A 23091-nucleotide genomic window follows, 5' to 3' on the forward strand; every position below is an offset into this window, starting at 1 on the left:
AGCATTTTCCTTATAATTTAGGTGCTCCTGTGTTGGGTGCATACATATTTACAATTGTTATATCTTCTTCTTGAATTGGTCCCTTGATCATTATCTTGTGTCCTTCTTTGTCTCTTGTACCAGTCTTTATTTTAAAGTCTATTTTGTCTGATGCGAGTATTGCTACTCCAGCTTTCTTTTGATTTCCAGTTGCATGGAATACCTTTTTCCATTCTCTCACTTTCAGTTTGTATGTGTCCCTAGATCTGAAGTGGGTCTCTTGTAGACAACATATAAAGACAAGACAAAGGGTTTTGTTTTGTATCCATTCAGCCAGTCAGTGTCTTTTCGTTGGAGCATTTAATCTGTTTATGTTTAAAGTCATTATTGATATGTATGTTCTAATTATTGCCCTTTTGTTAATTGTTTTGCATTTGTTTTTGTAGGTGCTTTTTTCTTCCTTTCCTCTTTTCTTTTGTGATTTGTTGGCTAACTTTAGTGTTGTGTTTGGATTCCTTTTTCTTTTTTTGTGTGTATCTGTTGTATTTTTTTGGTTTGTGGTTACCATCAGGTTTTAGTATAGCAGTCTATATGTAAACAAGATTGTTTTAAGTTTCTGGTCTGTTAATTTCCAATATCCTGCACTTGTGCTCTCCTCTTCTCACAGTTGCTGGTTTTGATATCATATTTGTGTGCAGATGATTTCCTACATTTACTATATGTTTGCCTTTACTGGTGAGCTTTTCCACTCATAATTTTCTTGTTTCTAGTTGTGACCTTTTCTTTTCTGCCTAGAGAAGTTCCTTTAGCATTTGTTGCAAACTGGCCTGGTGGTGTTTGTCTAGCTTTTGCTTATCTGTAAAGCATTTGATTTCTCCATTAAATCTGAACAAGAGCCTTGCTGGGTAGAGTGTTCTTGGTGGTAGGTTCCCTTTCATCACTTTAAATATGTCCTGCCACTGCCATCTGTCCTGCAGAGTTTCTGCCTAGAAATCAGCTGATAACCTTATGGGAATTCCCTTGTATATTATTTGTTGCTTTTCCTTTGTTGCTTTTAATATTTTTTCTTTGTCTTTAATTTTTGTCAATTTGATTTTTATGTGTCGCCACGTGTTCCTCTTTGGGTATATCCTGCCTTGGACTCTCTGCACTTCCTGGACTTGGGTGACTGTTTCCTTTCCCATATTAAGGAAGTTTTCAGCTAGTTTCCCTTCAAATATTTTCTCAGGTCCTCTCTTTCTCTCTTCTCCTTCTTGGACCCCTATAATGCAAATGTTGGTGCATTTAGTGTTGTCCCAGAAGTCTCTTAGACTGTCCTCATTTCTTTTCATTCTTTTTTCTTTATTCTGTTCCATGGAAGTGATTGCCGCCATCTATCTTCCAGTTTACTAATCCATTCTCTGCCTCAGTTATTCTGCTATTGATTCCTTCTAGTGTATTTTTCATTTCATTTATTGTATTGTTCATCTCTGTTTGTTCTTTAGTTCTTCTAAGTCTTTGTCAAACATTTCTTGTATCTCAGTCTATGCCTCCATCCTTTTTCCAAGGTCTTGGATCATCTTTACTATCATTACTCTGAATTCTTTTTCAGGCAGATTGCCTATCTCTGTCTCCACTTCACTTAGTTATTCTTTGGGGGTTTTATCTCGTTCCCTCATCTGGGACATATTCCTCCGGTGTCTCATTTCGTCCAACTTTCTGAGTTTTCTGTTCTGCAGGCTGCAGGTTGTAATTCTTCTTGCTTCTGCCATCTGCCCCCTGGTGGATGAGACTAAGAGGCTTGTGCAGGCTTTCTGGTGGGAGGGACCAGTTCCTGCCCACTGGTGGGCAGGAGCTGGGTCTTGTCCCTCTGAGCAGGGCCGTGTCAAGGGGTATGTTTAGCAGGCTGCTGTGTCCTCAGGAAGACTTTTAAGCAGCCTATCTGCTGATGGGTGGGGCTGTGTTCCTGCCCTGTTGGTTGTTTGACCTGAGGTGTCTCACCACTGGAGCCTATAGGTTGTAGGTGGGGCCAGGTCTTGGTGGCCTCCAGGAGGGCTCACACCAGTGAGTATTCCCCAGAGCTATTGCCGCCAGTGTCTTTGTCCCTGCAGTGAGCCACAGCTGTCTCCCCACCTCTGCAGGTAGACCTGGCCCAGTCTCTTATGAGGTCACTGCTTTTTTCCCTGGGTCCAGATGCGCACGAGACCTTTGTGTGCCCTCCAAGAGTGGAGCTTCTCTTTCCCACAGTCCTGTGGAATTCCTGTGGTCAAACCCTGCTGGCCTTCAAAGGCAGATTCTCCAGGGGGCTTCTCCTCCCATTGACAGACCCCCAGGCTGGGGAGCCTGACGTGGGGCTCAAAACTTTCACTCCTGTGGGAGATCCTCTGTGGTATAATTATTTTCCAGTTTGTGGGTCGCCCACCTAGCAGGTATGCGATTTGATATTATCGTGGTTGCTCCCTTCTTACCATCTTGTTGTGGCTGCTTCTTTGTCTTTGGATGTAGGTTTTCTTTTTTGGTAGGTTCCAGCATTTTTTTTTATTAGTTTCTGCTTTATAACAAAGTGAATCAGTTATACATATACATCTGTTCCCATATGCCTTCCCTCTGGCGTCTCCCTCCCTCCCACCCTCCCTATCCCACCCCTCCAGGCGGTCACAAAGCACCGAGCTGATCTCCCTGTGCTATGCGGCTGCTTCCCACTATCTATCTACCTTACGTTTGGTACTGTATATATGTCCATGCCTCTCTCTCGCTTTGTCACAACTTACCCTTCCCCCTCCCCATATCCTCAAGTCCATTCTCAAGTAGGTCTGTGTCTTTTTTCCTGTTTTACCCCTAGGTTCTTCATGACATTTTTTTTTCTTAAATTCCATATATATGTGTTAGCATACGGTATTTGTCTTTCTCTTTCTGACTTACTTCAGTATGTATGACAGACTCTAGGTCTATCCACCTCATTACAAATAGCTCAATTTCGTTTCTTTTTATGGCTGAGTAATATTCCATTGTATATATGTGCCACATCTTCTTTATCCATTCATCCGATGATGGACACTTAGGTTGTTTCCATCTCCGGGCTATTGTGAATAGAGCTGCAGTGAACATTTTGGTACATGTCTCTTTTTGAATTATGGTTTTCTCAGGGTATATGCCTAGTAGTGGGATTGCTGGGTCATATGGTAGTTCTATTTGTAATTTTTTAAGGAACCTCAATACTGTTCTCCATAGTAGCTGTACCAATTCACATTCCCAGCAGCAGTGCAAGAGTGTTCCCTTTTCTCCACACCCTCTCCAGCATTTATTGTTTCTAGATTTGTTGATGATGGCCATTCTGACTAGTGTGAGATGATATCTCATTGTAGTTTGGATTTGCATTTCTCTAATGATTAATGATGTTGAGCATTCTTTCATGTGTTTGTTGGCAGTCTGTATATCTTCTTTGGAGAAATGTCTATTTAGGTCTTCTGCCCATTTTTGGATTGGGTTGTTTGTTTTTTTGCTATTGAGCTACATGAGCTGCTTATAAATTTTGTCAGTTATAAATATATAAATCACTTATAAATCCTTTGTCAGTTGCTTCATTTGCAAATATTTTCTCCCATTCTGAGGGTTGTCTTTTGGTCTTGTTTATGGTTTCCTTTGCTGTGCAAAAGCTTTGAAGTTCCATTAGGTCCCATTTGTTTATTTTTGTTTTTATTTCCATTTCTCTAGGAGGTGGGTCCAAAAGGATCTTGTTGTGATTTATGTCATAGGCTGTTCTGCCTATGTTTTCCTCTAAGAGTTTGATAGTTTCTGGCCTAACATTTAGGTCTTTAATCCATTTTGAGCTTATTTTTGTGTATGGTGTTAGGGAGTGATCTAATCTCATACTTTTACATGTCCCTGTCCAGTTTTCCCAGCACCACTTATTGAAGAGGCTGTCCTTTCTCCACTGTACATTCCTGCCTCCTTTATCAAAGATAAGGTGACCATATGTGCGTGGGTTTATCTCTGGGCTTTCTATCCTGTTCCATTGATCTATCTTTCTGTTTTTGTGCCAGTACCACACTGTCTTGATTACTGTAGCTTTGTAGTATAGTCTGAAATCAGGGAGCCTGATTCCTCCAGCTCCGTTTTTCGTTCTCAAGGTTGCTTTGGCTATTCGGGGTCTTTTGTTTTTCCAAACAAATTTTGAAATTTTTTGTTCTAGTTCTGTGAAAAATGCCAGTGGTAGTTTGATAGGGATTGCATTGAATCTGTAGATTGCTTTGGGTAGTACAGTCATTTTCACAATATTGATTCTTTCAATCCAGGAACATGGTATATCTCTCCATCTGTTTGTATCATCTTTAATTTCTTTCATCAGTGTCTTATAATTTTCTGCATACAGGTCTTTTGTCTCCTTAGGTAGGTTTATTCCTAGATATTTTATTCTTTTTGTTGCCATGGTAAATGGGAGTGTTTTCTTGATTTCACTTTCAGATTTTTCATCATTAATGTATAGGAATGCCAGAGATTTCTGTGCATTAATTTTGTATCCTGCTACTTTACCAAATTCATTGATTAGCTCTAGTAATTTTCTGGTAGCATCTTTAGGATTCTCTATGTATAGCATCATGTCATCTGCAAACAGTGACAGCTTTACTTCTTCTTTTCCGATTTGGATTCCTTTTATTTCCTTTTCTTCTCTGATTGCTGTGGCTAAAACTATGTTGAATAAGAGTGGTGAGAGTGGTCAGCCTTGTCTTGTTCCTGATCTTAGTGGAAATGGTTTCAGTTTTTCACCTTTGAGGACGATGTTGGCTGTGGGTTTGTCATATATGGCCTTTATTATGTTGAGGAAAGTTCCCTCTATGCCTACTTTCTGGAGGGTTTTTATCATAAATGGGTGTTGAATTTTGTCAAAAGCTTTCTTTGCATCTATTGAGATGATCATATGGTTTTTCTCCTTCAATTTGTTAATATGGTGTATGACGTTGATTAATTTGCATGTATTGAAGAATCCTTGCATTCCTGGAATAAACCCCACTTGATCATGGTGTATGATCCTTTTAATGTGCTGTTGGATTCTGTTTGCTAGTATTTTGTTGAGGATTTTTGCATCTATGTTCGTCAGTGATATTGGCCTGTAGTTTTCTTTCTTTGTGACATCCTTGCCTAGTTTTGGTATCAAGGTGATGGTGGCCTCATAGAATGAGTTTGGGAATGTTCCTCCCTCTGCTGTATTTTGGGAGAGTTTGAGAAGGATAGGTGTTAGCTCTTCTCTAAATATTTGATAGAATTCGCCTGTGAAGCCATCTGGTCCTGGGCTTTTGTTTGTTGGAAGATTTTTAATCACAGTTTCAATTTCAGTGCTTGTGATTGGTCTATTCATATTTTCTATTTCTTCCTGAGTCAGTCTTGGCAGGTTGTGCATTTCTAAGAATTTGTCCATTTCTTCCAGGTTGTCCATTTTATTGGCATAGAGTTGCTTATAGTAATCTCTCTTGATATTTTGTATTTCTGCAGTGTCAGTTGTTACTTCTTTTTCATTTCTAATTCTATTGATTTGAGTCTTCTCCCTTCTTTTCTTGATGAGTCTGGCTAATGGTTTATCAATTTTGTTTATCTTCTCAAAGAACAAGCTTTTAGTTTTATTGATCTTTGTTATCATTTCCTTCATTTCTTTTTCATTTATTTCTGATCTGATCTTTATGATTTCTTTCCTTCTGCTAACTTTGGGGGATTTTTGTTCTTCTTTCTCTAATTGCTTTAGGTGCAGGGTCTGGTTGCTTACTCGAGATGTTTCCTGTTTCTTAAGGTGGGATTGTATTGCTATAAACTTCCCCTGTAGAACTGCTTTTGCTGCATCCCATAGGTTTTGGGTCATCGTGTCTCCATTGTCATTTGTTTCTAGATATTGTTTTATTTCCTCTTTGATTTCCTCAGTGATCACTTCGTTATTAAGTAGTGTATTGTTTAGTCTCCATGTGTTTGTATTTTTTACAGATCTTTTCTTGTAATTGATATCTAGTCTCATAGCATTGTGGTCAGAAAAGATACTTGATACAATTTCAGTTTTCTTAAATTTACCAAGGCTTGATTTGTGACCCAGGATATGATCTATCCTGGAGAATGTTCCATGAGCACTTGAGAAAAATGTGTATTCTGTTGTTTTTGGATGGAATGTCCTATAAATATCAATTAAGCCGATCTTGTTTAATATATCATTTAAAGCTTGTGTTTCCTTATTTATTTTCATTTTGGATGATCTGTCCATTGGTGAAAGTGGGGTGTTGAAGTCCCCTACTATGAGTGTGTTACTGTCGACTTCCTCTTTTATGGCTGTTAGTATTTGCCTTATGTATTGAGGTGCTCCTATGTTGGGTGCATAAATATTTACAATTGTTATATCTTCTTCTTGGATCGATCCCTTGATCATTATGTAGTGTCCTTCTTTGTCTCTTCTAATAGTCTTTATTTTAAAGCCTATTTTGTCTGATATGAGAATTGCTACTCCAGCTTTCTTTTGATTTCCATTTGCATGGAATATCTTTTTCCATCCCCTTACTTTCAGTCTGTATGTGTCTCTAGGTCTGAAGTGGGTCTCTTGTAGACAGCATATATATGGGTCTTGTTTTTGATCCATTTAACCAATCTGTGTCTTTTGGTGGGAGCATTTAGTCCATTTACATTTAAGGTAATCATCGATATGTATGTTCCTATTCCCATTTTCTTAATTGTTTTGGGTTCGTTATTGTAGGTCTTTTCCTTCTGTTGTGTTTCTTGCCTAGAGAAGTTCCTTTAGCATTTGTTGTAAAGCTGGTTTGGTGGTGCTGAACTCTCTCAGCTTTTGCTTGTCTGTAAACATTTTAATTTCTCCATCAAATCTGAATGAGATCCTTGCTTGGCAGAGTAATTTTGGTTGCAGGTTTTTCTCCTTCATCACTTTCAATATGTCCTGTCAGTCCCTTCTGGCTTGCAGAGTTTCTGCTGAAAGATCAGCTGTTAACCTTATGGGGATTCCTTTGTATGTTATTTGTTGTTTTTCCCTTGCTGCTCTTAATATGTTTTTATTGTAATTTTTGACAGTTTGATTAATATGTGTCTCGGCGTATTTCTCCTTGGATTTATTCTGTATGGGACTCTCTGTGCCTCCTAGACTTGATTAACTATTTCCTTTCCCATATTAGGGAAGTTTTCAACTATAATCTCTTCAAATATTTTCTCAGTCCCTTTCTTTTTCTCTTCTTCTTCTGGAACCCCTCGAATTCGAATGTTGGTGCGTTTAATGTTGTCCCAGAGGTCTCTGCGACTGTCCTCAGTTCTTTTCATTCTGTTTTCTTTATTCTGCTCTGCAGCAGTTATTTCCACTATTTTATCTTCCAAGTTACTTATCCGTTCTTCTGCCTCAGTTATTCTGCTATTGATCCCATCTAGAGTATTTTTAATTTCATTTATTGTGTTTCTAATTGTTGCTTGATTCATCTTTAGTTCTTCTAGGTCCTTGTTAACTGTTTCTTGCATTTTGTCTATTCTATTTCCAAGATTTTGGATCATCTTTACTATCATTATTCTGAATTCTTTTTCAGGTAGACTGCCTATTTCCTCTTCATTTGTTAGGTCTGGTGGGTTTTTATCTTGCTCCTTCACCTGCTGTGTGTTTTTCTGTCTTCTCATTTTTCTTATCTTACTGTGTTTGGGGTCTCCTTTTTGCAGGCTGCAGGTTCGTAGTTCCCGTTGTTTTTGATGTCTGTCCCCAGTGGCTAAGGTTGGTTTAGTGGGTTGTGTAGGCTTCCTGTTGGAGGGGACTGGTGCCTGTGTTCTCGTGGATGAGGCTCGATCTTGTTTTTCTGGTGGGCAGGTCCATGTCTGGTGGTGTGTTTTGGGGTGTCTGTGGCCTTATTATGTTTTTAGGCAGCCTCTCTGCTAATGGGTGGGGTTGTGTTCCTGTCTTGCTAGTTGCTTGGCATAGGGTGTCCAGCACAGTAGCTTGCTGGTCGTTTAGTGAAGCTGGGTGGTGGTGTTGAGATGGAGATCTCTGGGAGACTTTTGCCGTTTGATATTATATGGAGCTGGGAGGTCTCTTGTGGACCAGTGTCCTGAACTTGGCTCTCCCACCTCAGAGGCACAGCACTGACTCCTGGCTGCAGCACCAAGAGCCTTTCATCCACCTGGCTCAGAGTAAAAGGGAGAAATAGTAGAAAGAAAGAATTAGTAGAAGTAGAAAGAAAGGAAGGAAAGGAAGGAAGAAAGAAAGAAAGAAAGGAGGGAGGAAGGAGGGAGGGTAGGAAAAAGAGAAAGAGAGAAGATTAGTAAAATAGAATAAAGTATGATAAAATATAATAGTGTTATTAAAATAAAAAAATAATTATTAAAAAAATTTAAAAAATAATGGACGGATAGAACCCTGGGACAAATGGTGGAAGCAAAGCTATATAGACAAAATCTCACACAGATGCATACACATACACATTCACAAAAAGAGGAAAAGGGGAAAAAATTGTAAATCTTGCTCTCAAAGTCCACCTCCTCAATTTGGGATAATTCGTTGTAAAAAGAGGAAAAGGGGAAAAAATCATAAATCTTGTTCTCAAAGTCCACCTCTGCAATTTGGGATGATTCGTTGTCTATTCATGTATTCCACAGATGCAGGGTACAAGTTGATTGTGGAGCTTTAATCCACTGCTTCTGAGACTGCTGGGAGAGATTTCCCTTTCTCTTCTTTATTTTCACAGCTCCTGGGTCTCAGCTTTGGCTTTGGCCCCACCTCTGCGTGTAGGTCGCCGGAGGGCGTCTGTTCTTAGCTCAGACAGGACGGGGTTAAAAGAGCAGCTGCTTCGAGGTCTCTGGCTCACTCAGGCCAGGGGGAGGGAGGGGTACGGAGTGCGGGGCGAGCCTGCGGCGGCAGAGGTCGGCGTGACGTTGCACCAGCCTGAGGCGCGCCTTGCGCTCTCCTGGGGAAGCCGTCCCTGGATTCCGGGACCCCGGCAGTGGCGGGCTGCACAGGCTCCCCGGAAAGGGGGCGTGGACAGTGACCTGCGCTCACACACAGGTCTCTTGGCGGTGGCAGCAGCAGCCCCAGCGTCCCACGCCCGTCTCTGGGCTCCGCGCTTTCAGCCGCGGTTCGCGCCCGTCTCTGGAGCTCCTTTAAGCAGCACTCTTAATCCCCTCTCCTCGCGCACCAGGAAACAAAGAGGGAAGAAAAAGTCTCTTGCCTCTTCGGCAGGTCCAGACTTTTTCCCGGACTCCCTCCCGGCCAGCCGTGGTGCGCTAACCCCGTCAGGCTGTGTTCACGCCGCCAACCCCAGTCCTCTCCCTGTGCTCTGACTGAAGCCCCGAGCCTCAGCTCCCAGCCCTGCCCACCCCGGGGGGTGAGCAGACAAGCCTCTCGGGCTGGTGAGTGCCAGTCGGCACCGATCCTCTGTGCGGGAATCTCTCTGCTTTGCCCTCCACACCCCTGTTGTTATGCTCTCCTCGGCTACTCCGAAGCTTTCCCCCTCCGCCACCCGCAGTCTCCGCCCGCGAAGGGGCTTCCTAGTTTGTGGAAACCTTTCCTCCTTCACGGCTCCCTCCCACTGGTGCAGGTCCCGTCCCTATCCTTTTGTCTCTGTTTATTCTTTTTTCTTTTGCCCTACCCAGGTACGTGGGGAGTTTCTTGCCTTTTGGGGGTCTGAGGTCTTCTGTCCGTGTTCAGTAGGTGTTCTGTAGGAGTTGTTCCACGTGTGGATGAATTTCTGGTGTATCTGTGGGGAGGAAGGTGATCTCCGCGTCTTACTTTTCTGCCATCTTCCCCCAGGGCCGGTTCCAGCAGTTTTTGTTCGTTGGTTGTTCAGCAGTTAGTTGTGATTTTGGTGTTTTCATAAGAAGAGGTGAGCTCATGTCCTTCTACTCTGCCATCTTGTCTCCATCTTTTGATGTCCTCTTTTACATCATCATGTTTATCCTTTTGCTGTTCATTGTAGTTATAATTGCTTTCATAATTAAATTTTTGTTTTTCTTAGAAATCTACTGACTTATTTGAGTGATATACTTTCCTATTTAAGTGTTATACTTTCCTATTGTGATTTTCTCTTTCCTATCGAGTCTTCTTTTCTATTTAGAGAAGAGTTTTCAGTATTTTTTTTTTTTTTAAGATAGGCTTAGTGTTACTGTATTCTTTTAGTTTTTGCTTGTCTGAGAAATTCTTTATCTCTCCCTCTATTCTAAATGACAACCTTGCTGGGTAGAGTATCCTAGGTTGCAGGTTTTTTCCTTTCAGGACTTTGAATATATCTTGTCACTCCCTCTGGCCTGTGAAGTTTCTGTAGAGAATGCAGCTGATGGCCTTATGGGGGTTCTCTTGTGACCCTTTGTTTTCTCTTGCTGCCTTTAGAATCCTCTTTTATCTTTAACTTTTGCCATTTTAATTATGCTATGTCTTGGTGTAGGTCTGTTTGGGTTCATCTTGTTTGGGACACTCTGTGCTTCCTGTACCTGGATATGTTTCTTTCTTTAGGTTCAGGAAGTTTTCAATCATAATTTCTTCAAATATGTTTTCTTTTTTAAATTTATTTATTTATTTATTTATTTATGGTTGCATTGGGTCTTCATTGCTGCACGTGGGCTTTCTCTAGTTGCAGTGCGCAGGCTTTTCATTGCGGTGGCTTCTCCTGCTGTGGAGCACGGGCTCTAGGCACGGAGGCTTCAGTAGCTGTGGCACGTGGGCTCAGTAGTTGTGGCTTGGCTTCAGTAGTTGTGGCTTGTGGGCTCAGTAGGTGTGGCTCGTGGGCTCTGGAGCACAGGCTCAGTAGTAGTGACACACAGGCCCAGTTGCTCTGCGGCATGTGGGATCTTCCCAGACCAGGGCTCAAACCCGTGTCTCTTGCATTTGGTAGGTGGATTCTTAACCACTGCACCACCAGGGAGGCCCCAGATATGTTTTCTATCCACTTTACTTATTCTTCTCCTTCTGGGATCCCTATTATGTGTAGATTGGCTTGCTCTAAATTATCCCATAGGTCTTGCATATTGCTTTTTTTTTCCACTTGCTTTTATGTCTGTTGTTTTGATTGGGTAATTTCCATTAATCTGTTTTCCAGATCATTTATTCATTCTCCTGTGTTATTTAGTTTGCTATTTATTCCCTTTAGTTCAGTTTTTGTCTTGGCAAATGAATTTTCATTGGCTCCTCTTTATAGTCTCTAGTTCCTTGTTACAGTGATTTGCATTTCTTTTTCCTTTCCTTTTTAAAAAATTTTTTTTTGGGCCAGAACGTGCAGCTTGTGAGATCTCAGTTCCCTGACCAGGAATTGAACCCAGGCCACAGTAGTGAAAGTGCCGAATCATAATCACTAGACCACCAGGGAACTCCCTGAATTTCTATTGATAGCCTTTTTAATTCCTTTAGTATTTTTATTACTTCCTTTTTTTTTTTTTATTAATTAATTTATTTATTTTTGGCTGTGTTGGGTCTTCGTTTCTGTGCGAGGGCTTTCTCTAGTTGTGGCAAGCGGGGGCCACTCTTCATCGCGGTGCGCGGGCCTCTCACTGTCGCGGCCTCTCTTGTTGAGGAGCACAGGCCCCAGACGCGCAGGCTCAGTAGTTGTGGCTCACGGGCCTAGTTGCTCCGCGGCATGTGGGATTTTCCCAGACCAGGGCTCGAACCCGTGTCCCCCTTCATTAGCAGGCAGATTCTCAACCACTGCGCCACCAGGGAAGCCCTATTACTTCCTTTTTAAACCTGGGGCCTAGTAGACTGGAGAGGTCTGTTTCATTGTTTGTTCTTTCAGGGGAATTCTTTTGTTCTTTAATAATAGAGTAATTGGGAGTAATTCCTCTGCTTTTTCATTTTACTTAGCTTTCTCTGAATTTAGGAGAAACACTTATCTATTGTGGTCTTGAAGTGCCATTTTTATGTGGGAGTGTCCCTGTGTAGCCTGTGTAAGTCTAATATTTTTGGTGTGAGGGTTGTTTTTGGTATGGACGTCTGCCATATCTTTCCTCAGTGTGTGCTGGCTGTTATCCCCTTGTTAGAGTGTGTGATTGCTGTTGTGGTGACCAGAGCCTGCTCTGGATGTTGAATGGGGCCTCCTCTTTGCTCTGGGGTTGTCACATCCCTGTGGGTGTCAGGGTCTGCTCCCCAGTTGTTGGAGTAGAAGTCCTCAGATCCATTTCAGAGCTGTGGTGTGAGGTAGGCATTACTGGAGCACTCCTGCTGGGAGAGGAAACACTGAGTATTCCTCCACAGGAGCTGTCCACGTGGAAGTGCACTCTGTGGTGTCATTTGTCACGTGTTGTGTGGGCTCACAAAGCACACTGTTGTTGGCACTGCCCTCAGCATTGCCTCAACCCTGGGAATGCAGGAAATAAGTCTGGGGGGTCCCTCAGGCACTGTGCTCCCAAAGCCTCCAGCCCAGACCCACTGAAGTCTGGTACCCAGACCTGCTGTAGTCATGCACCTGGACACACAGTGGGAACTACAGTAATCAGCTCACATGCCAGCCCTGTCTCCTCGTGAGTGAACCCACAAAGCCCACTGCTATTAATGATGGACCCACCACCACCATGGGAGCACTAGCAATCTGCTTGGATATCCTGCAAGCGCTGAGCTTACAGAGCTACTGGAGGCCTAAATCCCAGGAATTCGCACAGTTGTGGGGAATTGGCTCAGATTTCAGACCCACCTCCGTGTGTGTGCAATCCACAGGGGCTTGCATGCTCCCAGGGCTCAAAGGCAGAGCCGCGCCAGCGGTGAGCATGCTGAGACTGGGGCTGCTGTGGCGGGACCCCACCCCTCCTTTCATATGCAGCTTAACAATGGGGTTTTTATGGCAGACCTGGGCTCCATCCTGTGCAAACCCCTCGTTGTGGCCTGGACCACACTCCAGTCCCTTTGGGCTGTGTCTGTGCAGCCAACCCTAGTCCTCTCCCCGGGTCTGCAAAAGGACAACATTGTATGGTTCCATTTAGATGATGTAACTTCCACATCCATGAGTGAAGCAGTAGTTTGCAGGGGCTGGGGGGAGGGGGAAGTGGAGAGTTATTATGTAATAGGTAGTTTCAGTTTAGGTTGATGAAAAGCTTTGGAGATGGATAGCAGTGATGGTTGCACAACAGTGTGAATGTACTTCATACCACTGAACTGTGTACTCAAAAATGGTTAGAATGGTATATTTTATGTTATGTGTATTTTACCACAACAAAAAATTAAAAAGTGGCCCAGTGTAGACCAAGACAGGAGGAAGAAGGGTGTTTGACTCTGTGTGGGTTCTGGGTCTACCACTGCTCTTTAATATTTGCCATTATGCACAATTCCCTCTGCCCTACCTTTTAAGCCTGCATAATAAGTAATTAAGGAATTAAATTTGACACATGTGGCATCCACAGTGAGGTATCATAAAGCAATGGCCCTGCCCCATAAGGGCTGCCATTAGAAATGCAACCCCCTGCCTTAAGCACTTCAGGCTTCCTACTGCTCTGGGGTAAAAGATGAAGCTCCTTAAAAAGGCCTTGCAAGGCTTTGCACACTCTGAGCCCAACTTAGGTCTCCAGCACACCTTGAAGCCTGCTCACCCTTGCTCTCTCTGCTCTTCCACAGTGAGCTTTCCACCTTCAGTTCTTCGTGCCGCCAAGGTTGTTTCCTCCTTAGAACATATTCTCGCCTCTCTCTGCTTAGCTAGCATTTTCATCCTTCAGAGTTCAGGTCAACTGTTCCTGCACAGAAAACATTTCCTCACCTCAGATCAGGTTAAATCCTCTTACTACATGTTCTGGCAACCCCACATCCTTTCTTGGAAGTGATTTTTATATTTGTTTGTTTGTTTATTTGATTGCTCTTCTGTCTTTCCCCAAAGGTGATAAGCTCTAGGAGAACAGGGATCCTCTAGCTTTTCTCAGATTGAATCCTGAGCAACTAGAGGGCCTGGCCCTCACTCATAAGCCCCTCAATCATTACTGGCTAATGAATGAATGAATAGAAAGATAACTAACTGTATCAAACTAAGTCAAAGATTCTTCTCCAGTTTATAAGTCATTGATGCTGTGACCTGCCCATCGAATACATTCTTCTCCATGTAAGACACATAGAGAACATTAAGATTATTCCACAGCAAGAGATGTAATACATTTTAGATTGACAGCAAAAGGAAAGCTATTCAAGGTAGGGGTTCATTTTGACAACACTGCATATTCTATGTTGATTTTTCAAAAAAAATTATAAGTACAATTTGAAACCAGAATGACACTTCTTTTAAGTTTCTCACACTGGTAGTTATTGATCCTCATTCATATTTCAGAGGAAATATCATTGAAGTCAGGAGAAATCTGTTTAACCTGCATGGCATTCAAAAATTGCTGGAAAAGCTTAGCTCCTGTACACTGTGCCAGTGACCTTGCTAAGCCGGCATGTGAAACACTTAAATGTATAATTTTCTACAGGTGCTTTTGGTAAAAACATTCTTTCTTCTTTCTTATGTCTTCCAGCAAACCTCATTATCCTTCTTGTGACCCTGTAGGCATCTCATTTTCTCTTGGCTTGTTTGCAAGTTTTAAAATATTAACTGCATCTCTTGCTTCAGGAAGAGTTGTTTGGCTACTACTCTCTATTTTTACTGTGTGAATTCTTTTACTTCGCCATTAGTACCTTGAATAATGGAGTTTAATGCATTTTCAAAGAAGCCAGACATAATTAAAAATCTCTTATCTTTATTAAGTAAAGCAATAGTTATTCTCATTTGGAAGACCAAGGGGAATATTCATGGGAGACTATGTATTAATTTTGAATAATGTGGAAACTATATTAAAATAAGGTCATAAGGGGTCAGTCACCATGGAGTTGGGGGAAAGAAGCTGTCATGTAGGATACCAGCTTTTAAGTAAGATAGGAGTAAGGAAGAGTAAACAGGAGCAAGGATGCCCAAGGGATAGGCTGTCAGCTTAATTTGTCAGCTTTTAAAATTTTCTAAGGAAAGGAAAACTACATAATGGTGGAAAATCATTATATATTATATAAGGGAAACTTTGCAGCTGATATGGAGGTCTATGAGATAGTAAAATGCTGAAAAATAATGACTTCAATACAATTTGTTCAGTGACTTTTTTTTATTCTCTAGTAAATCCTAGGCTTTGTGTCCAACTCTGGATAGGAGGTGTAACATTGCATAAAACACCACCCCTGTACCTGGGGACCTTGAATGATTACATAAAAGAACACAGAAAGGCATTTGGCTGCCTTAGTGTTTCTCAAAGAGGACTTTAACTGTGGATGTTAAAAGGGACTACAGGAAGGGCTTCCCTGGTGGCGCAGTGGTTGAGAGTCCGCCTGCCGATGCAGGGGACACGGGTTCATGCCCCGGTCTGGGAAGATCCCACGTGCCATGGAGCGGCTGGGCCCATGAGCCATGGCCACTGAGCCTGCACATCCGGAGCCTGTGCTCCGCAACGGGAGAGGCCGCAACAGTGAGAGGCCCGCGTACCGCAAAAAAAAAAAAAAAAAAAGGGATTACAGGAACTTCTCTGGTGGCGCAGTGGTTAAGAATCCACCTGCCAATGCAGGAGACATGGGTTTGAGCCCTGGTCTGGGAAGATCCCACATGCCGCGGAGCAACTAAGCCCAAGTGCCACAACTACTGAGCCTGCACTCTAGAGCCCACGAGCCACAACTACTGAGCCCGCACGCCTAGAGCCCACGCTCCGCAGCATGAGAAGCCACCGCAATGAGAAGCCCGCGCACTGCAACGAAGAGTAGCCCCCACTCACCGCAACTGGAGTAAGCCCACGCACAGCAACGAAGACCCAACACAGCCAAAAATAAATAGACTAGTAAATTTATAAAAGGGATTACAGCAGGACTTCTCAGAGCCTTGAATATGTTAATGAACACTGGTAATCATTTCTAAGGGGGTATATTATCGTTCCCAAATTTTTTGAAGATGTCATCTTGGTTTTGTGTTTTGCTCTGCAATTGTGCGTGTTTTGGGAGGAACAGCTTGTGAACTTGTGAGATTTTTTTTTTTTTAACATCTTTATTGGAGTATAATTGCTTTACAATGTTGTGTTAGTTTCTGCTGTACAACAAAGTGAATCAGCTATTTGTATATGTATATCCCCATATCCCCTCCCTCCCACCCTCCCTATCCCACCCCTCTTGGTCGTCACAAAGCACCAAGCTGATCACCCCGTGCGATGCAGCTGCTTCCCACTAGCTATTTTACGTTTGGTAGTGTATATATGTCCATGGCACTCTCTCACTTTGTCCCAGCTTACCCTTCCCCCTCCCTGTGTCCTCAAGTCCATTCTCTACTGAACTTGTGAGATTATAGCCTGGAATACACTCTGGAAAATGCTGACATTAAAAAACAGACATGGGTTCGGAAATTAAATAATTTTGGAAAATTTTTCATCAAATAATATACCAATTGCTTTAATTACTGAGAAATTGTGTAGGACCCATAATAGGCAGCTCTAAAATCTAGTGCCTCTTCATAGCAGCAGTATTCCTAATAGCTGAAAAGTGGCAACCACCGAAATGTCCATTAATTGATAAATGGGCAAACAATATGTTGTATATCCATATCATGGAATATTATTCAGCCATAGAAAGGAATGGAGTACTGATACCTGCTACAATGTGGATGGACCTTGAAAACATTATGCCAAGTGAAAGAAACCAGACACAAAAGGCTCCATATTATATGATTCCATTTAAACAAAATGTCCGGAATAGGTAAATCCAGAGAGACAGAAAGCAGATTAATGGTTTCCAAGGACTGGTGGGAGTTGAAAATGAGGAGTGGCTGCTAATGGGTATGGGTTTTATTTAAGGGACAAGGAGAACATTCTGGAATTATATAGTGATGATGGTTGAACAATCTTATGAATATATTAAAAACCACCAAACTGTACACTTTAAAAAGGTGACTTTTAGAGTATGTGAATTTTATTTCAATTAAAAGAAATCCAGGATCCCATCATACCAAATGGTTATCTCTCCCATATTATAGGAATTGAGAACAACACACCTTTTCTTGTCACAATTATATTTAATGAAGATAGTAGCTGTTATTTACATAAGATATACATACATACAATTCCTACACATTAAATGTAGCCTAATTGTGAAAACAGGAAAAAATGTACTCCAAAATTACATACTAAATAAAATAAATAAAAAGTAATTATTTGGCACAATATCTATCATGTAGCAAATAAATAACTCTATACCATTGATTTAACTATTTACAATCTATTTGAAAGTGCAAAACAATTGCTGAAAATTAAAATATCTGTGATAACATTTAAGTCCAGAAAATATGTGGGTTTTTTGAATCAGTAACAATAATTAGCCAATAGTAAAGTTTTTTTTAATGCCCAGGAAAATAATTTTGAAAAATGTTTTCTGAATATTGTGCTCTTTTGAAGTATCATTTTTTTTTAAATCTTAACGCTAGCAATTTTAAGAACCTTGGAGTTTCTCAGTGGAATTCTTATATATGTACTCCTGATTTGTAAGTTTAAAAAAGTTACATTGTAAACATAAATATTATTCTATATGTCATTCAGAAATTACAGACCAGTCCTCCCTAAATTAATTACATAAGCAGACAGAATGTTATAGTAATGTGGTCAGGTACAATTCCTTCAGAGGTAAGACTATGAAGATGGAAGAATATAGTCTCTAATTTGGAGTTACACGGATTCCTCAACACCTTCCAAAAACTCCATGCTCAAATCAAAATGTTGAGTTAGAAATTATGAAACTATACCACCAATGACGCAGCCAAATAAATACCATTTGTAGCACATCTCATCCTGTAAACACTCCTAGAAAAAAATATCAGGAGCTTGATACTTCTCTTGACAATGATATTTCTACCATGCTCTTCATGTTGGTCTTATTTTATGTTTCAGCAAAGAAGATGGCACAACTGGAAATAAAACACGGTGACTACAAAAGGGGGATTCCTAAGCTAGTGTGTGCAAGCTGTATGCAAGTCAAAGAACTTCTTCTTTTGTCATGACGCTGGTAAGCTGAATGCAGCACTGAGATGTCTCAGGATGGGTTTTTGCTTGTTTTATAGAATTCTCTAGTGACAATACAGTCATTACTAGCATACATGGCATTTTTGAAAGATTGTGGACTGGAGGCAAACCGTTGTTCTGAGCACTTTAAATGTCTATGGTCGACGAGGCTCTAATCTGTGTGACATCTGTGATAAAGTTCTCTGGTTGTCAATCACATTTAATTGTCGTACATAACTCCGGACATCCTGATGGTTTTTATTAGCCTGAGCTGCATCAGGATCTGTTGAAAGAGAAAGGAGCAGGATTAGCATTGCATAATATATGCATATAAGATACAGCTTTATTTACTCCAACTTTTTCATTTATCATGAATTCCTGGGTTCCATCAAGACCTTTCAACACGCTATATTCATTGAAATGTTTCTACTTGGATGTTCTATCTCCTCTCTCCCATCCTGTTCTTCCCTGGAATCACATATTTTGATCATTTTCCTTTGCATTACATATTGTAAAAAAAAAAAAAAAGGCACCAAATAAAAGTGAAAGCATCGCCTGACAGCCCTGGTTATACATTAAAATTGTTTGCCCTTGCCATCCCACCTGTGTCTCACACTCCCTTTGATCCAGATGAGGACTAATGGCAAAAAGACATAGTTTTCATTAGCTCCTAACAAAAGCACTTAACACCTGGGCTGAACTGAAGCAAGCAAGTGAGACTAGTAAGTCGGACTCCCCTAATTACTTGCATACAATATACGGCATTACTGCATAGATTGTGTGTTCTTAGAGACTGTCCATACTCAGAAAAAAAAAAGAAAAATCAACTCGGGCTGAAGGCATGATTTCTGCCAGACCTTCAATTCTCTGATGCTATTTGTTCTGAAATCCCAATTACCATTCTATTCTCATCCACTTCCCAAAGCACTCGAGCAGCAGAGCTATCTGAAGTTAACCAATTTCCCTAAAACTAGGCTGAAAGAAGAATCAAATGCTCAGATCCCTACACAGGGAATAGACATGAATGAGGAAGGCCATTGGACAGTGGTGAACTGGAAACACAGTTCCCTCCAGAAGTGACTACTCAGCTCTTGCATGCTGATGCCATGTGGGAATCTGCACCCTGAGTTGCCGGATCTTCCTATTTTTCTAGAGAAATGAGAAATCTGAATTTCTTTCCTGGGAATCCTTCCATTTGTGAATGGTGACATTATTTCACAATAAAAGGGAAAAAAAGCTCCGTTTAGATCCAACACCTTGGCCATGGTCCATGGGCGGCCTCTGCCCTGTGGATCCCTGGTGTGGGACACTGGGAGTGGCCAAGCCAGCCTGGACTCTGGACCAGTGTTCTTTCCACCATAGCACACTGCCTTCTGCAGTCCATCTGTTCTCTTTAGATCCACACACCACTCCCAAAGCCAATTAGAATGCCATCTGCATGAGGGGCGAAGGGGAGTGCTGCAGGTCTGAACACAGAAAAGCAGAGAAAAGATACAAAGGCCCCCACTCGCTCTAAGAAGAAACTCATCAGTATAATTATCACATATAAATAATACCACAGTGTTTAATTTCCTCGCTTGTCACTGGCTGTGTACTCTACATTTACAATATACTGTAATTACATTGTACATATTCCCACAATGTTTATGAATCTATTCTTATAGCTTTATCTATAGATTTTTGACTTCAGAGCTAAGCAGCTGTTGTTTACCAGCAGTTACTGATAACTTCAACAATTGCAGTGGAGATTTGTATAGATAAAAATTCCCCCCCATGACTCTAGGAGATATAGGAGAATGTAGGATTTACTTCCAAAGAAGTTTATAGAACAAAATATATTCTATCTTGGTTCTTCTCTGGTTCTTGGACCTCATGGAGAACCTTCTCAAGGCTTTGAACCCTCTTAGGCACATAGCATTTGTGTTCAATTTCAGGAGTTTCCTAGAACCCCCTGAAGGGCCATGGATTGATTCTAGGTTATAAACCTTTGTTGTGGAGACTGGCATCACTTATCTATTCTCATACTCACTTGTATAACTGCCTTATGATCGTGTCTTTATACATATAGTAAATCACTAGACGAAGAGATAGGAGAGACTTTAATTCTGGCAGAATCCACATAAGATCGGTTGATGAGGTGCAAGGCTGCACCTTTTGGAAGGAAGAGAAGGCATGATCATTTGAATCAATTTTTTAAAGATCTTGCTCCCCAAGTCAAGACTAGTTTTCCTAGATTTCCCCCCCCCCCCGCCACGGGCATTAAAAAATGAATGTTTAGCAGTTCTGGTATCCTGTGTTAGCAGACCCTCGCTTTGGGCCAGTCCTGTGCTACGAAGAGCAAAGATAGCTCTGACGAATAAAACAAGAAGCTTTTAGTCTCTGAGCACTAGGTTTATTGGAGGGGATGGTACTGGTAGCCTCGCAGTCATGTCCATGTCAAACTATCATGTTAACTTAATGAGCCCAGTGACTTCAATGACTCATACAATGAAGTTATTAGCACAAAACTTTACAGGGGCTACCTTCTCACTCCCAGACCAGCTGGAGGGAGCCAAAGCTCCAGCCCCTACCCGAAGTCCCAGTCCAGAGGATACAGTAGCACTGGCCTGGCAGGGTGATCTGCTGCGACGATGCAACTCAACTCCCAACAGCTTAAACTTGCCATTTATTATCAGTGACGGTGTTATATTAAAGCATTGTATGATACCAGTTTTTGTACAGATTTAAGAAAAGCACCTTAATTCACCTAGAAATTCTAGAAATATAATATGAATTCCTGCTATGGGACCTTTTACAAATGTGCTTATAGACATTAATGCCTTCTCGCAACACCCCAAGAGACAATAAATATTATCTTTCCCAGTTTATAAACGACAGAATGAGTCATTACGAGTTGATGTGAGTTTCTCAACATGAAGCAGTGAGTCATAAAGAGAATTGGTTAGAGTCAGGATTTGTTGGCAATCATGCCTTAGTTGTCTATCCATTCTGGAAAGAGCAGATGGATTCTGTAAGTTCACTCATAAAATAATATTCTTATGGTTATTTTAAATGCAAAGGCCCCTAGCCCATGGGATTCATGGTCCAAAGTGTCTCTGACACCGTCAAATATTGTCCAGGCTTCTAGAATGTCTCAGTAGCCTCACTGAGAAGGACTTAGCCACCAAGATCCATATTGCAGCAGCATTAACTTACTGAAGGGTTGGCTCCTGCAGTATCTCACCGTTCTGGCAGTATTTGCAATCATGCGCTAAAAAGAATAAAAAGAAAAACTGAAATGCAGGTAAACTTAGTGTAGAATCCAAAAAAGAAAACAAACCATTGTTTATTTCAGCAATACCTGGGACCACGAGGAACAGCAGGTTCTGAGATGTGCATTATCTGGAGGCAACTGGTTGACGTATAACCTGTTTAATCACTTGAAAGAGGCACCCACCCCCGCATGCCCCCCTCCCACACATACAAGGTATTCGTCAGGTGAGGAATACTAGTGGCATAACTCTCCCCTAATTGCTTGTTCCTCAAGACGTAAAAAGCAGGCTGTCGTTCCTGAGAAATGGACCGTACTCCTCAGGACTAGTTTTTACCATGCTTTCTTGAAGTCACTGTGAATTTGCAAGAGAATTTGTAACTATTCTAGATCTGGAGAATGGTTAGCTTGTCAAGTTCCTCACAGTAAACAGGACTCAATAATGAGGTGTTTGATGATATTGATGGAACAATCATAGATATTCTATCGCCACATTTTTCCTATACACTATGCATTATTAACCTTTCTCATCTTCCAGCAAAAGTGTGTTTTAATGTTCACCTTAATTATGTGATTCCCTCCCTCCTTCCTTGTTCATCCTTCCTGATTATAACACTAACACATGCATATTTTAGAATAACGTTTCAGACAGTAACTTCAGTTATATTTTGGTACATTTCCTTCTAATACTTTAAAAACATAAGCATGTTTTTCAAAAAATGGAAGTCATAACATACATGTTTGTTTTGATCTGAATCTTTTCATATGGCATTATGGCTCTTTTCCATGCCATTTGCATTTTAAAATCCTTTTTAAATAAGCAGGTATTCAGTCATGTGGATGGATCATAATTTATTTAACGTTTGTTAATTTTGTCATTAAGCGATCTCAATTTCTAAGTTTTGGTTGCCATAAAAACTTATAAGGAAACCTTATGAACTGCACTCAACTTAGTTAAAAACAAAAAAAGAAAGAAGGAAAGAAATGAAGGACAAGAAACATAAGGAAAAATATCAGTGAGACTGAAGCACTGTTTCTGAGCCACCATGTACATTTCTTGCTCATCGTATTTTAAGGGTAACTGTGTAAAGTCTCTGGACACGGGGGCCCCCAGTAACTGTGTAACGTCTCAGGACACGGGGACCCCCAGTCTCTGTGTAACATCTCAGGACACTTTTGCTCTCAAGGTGGTCCGCAGAGATGGTGGATTAACTCTAACACTAGCAGAAAATCTGTTAAGGGTCCAGCCAGGGAAAGAGACTTTCTAATCTCTGAGTGGCTATTTAATTCCAGTCCTTGCTTTTTTCTCTCCTGGAACCTTGGCTTGCCAAAATACAGAAAATGGCTCTGAGAAAACTGATGTAGTGTTAAAAGAAAAAAAAAATCAACTTATTTGGCAGGGAAATTTTTTCATAGAAAAGTTGGAACTTTACAAATATATACAGGTGAACATTCATAATACCTCACTAAATACTACTGCTCTGAGGTCTCTGGCATGCATGAAGTGACATCTGTCTGCACTGGGTAATTTCTCATACACAAAGAGGCACTTGGAAAAGTTAGAACTTCACTTTCATAAAGGTTCCTGCAAACCAGCACGTCCCTTGATCAGCATGAGACATATATTACAAATACCTCCAAGAAAATATAACATACAATGTATAATTAGCCTCTGATATATGGAGCCCTGAAATAAACAGTAACTACGATAATTTTCCTGCTAATTTGCTTTAAGTTGTTTTTTCACTTCTCCAAAGGCTTTGTATCTGAAGGGCACAAGTATATTCCATGTAGAATTATTGTAATTCTTCAGATATTGAATGGAGTGTAATTACTGAAAACCCTGGGAAATGCTGCCAGTATGCCCCTCCGAAGAATAATAAAACAATTAGCAGGGGTCAGAAACCTCTTCCTATACCATT

At 41.1% G+C, this 23091-nt stretch overlaps 1 protein-coding gene across 1 annotated transcript in view; it reads right to left on the reverse strand.

The window, feature by feature from the left end:
* Positions 1-17008: 17008 nt before the first annotated feature.
* The window catches only part of RAPGEF4 (Rap guanine nucleotide exchange factor 4), a gene marked incomplete at its 5' end in the record, with an annotated part of 314253 nt that continues 308170 nt past the window's right edge, over positions 17009-23091 (reverse strand). The window contains 2 exon segments of the mRNA XM_081243002.1: positions 17009-18202; positions 21115-21169. Coding sequence (XP_081099128.1) covers positions 18075-18202; positions 21115-21169 — 183 coding nt within the window. The 3' untranslated portion in view covers positions 17009-18074.

Source organism: Mesoplodon bidens (assembly GCF_964165515.1).
Source record: "Mesoplodon bidens genome assembly, chromosome: 8".
NCBI classification, from domain to species: Eukaryota; Metazoa; Chordata; class Mammalia; order Artiodactyla; family Ziphiidae; genus Mesoplodon; species Mesoplodon bidens.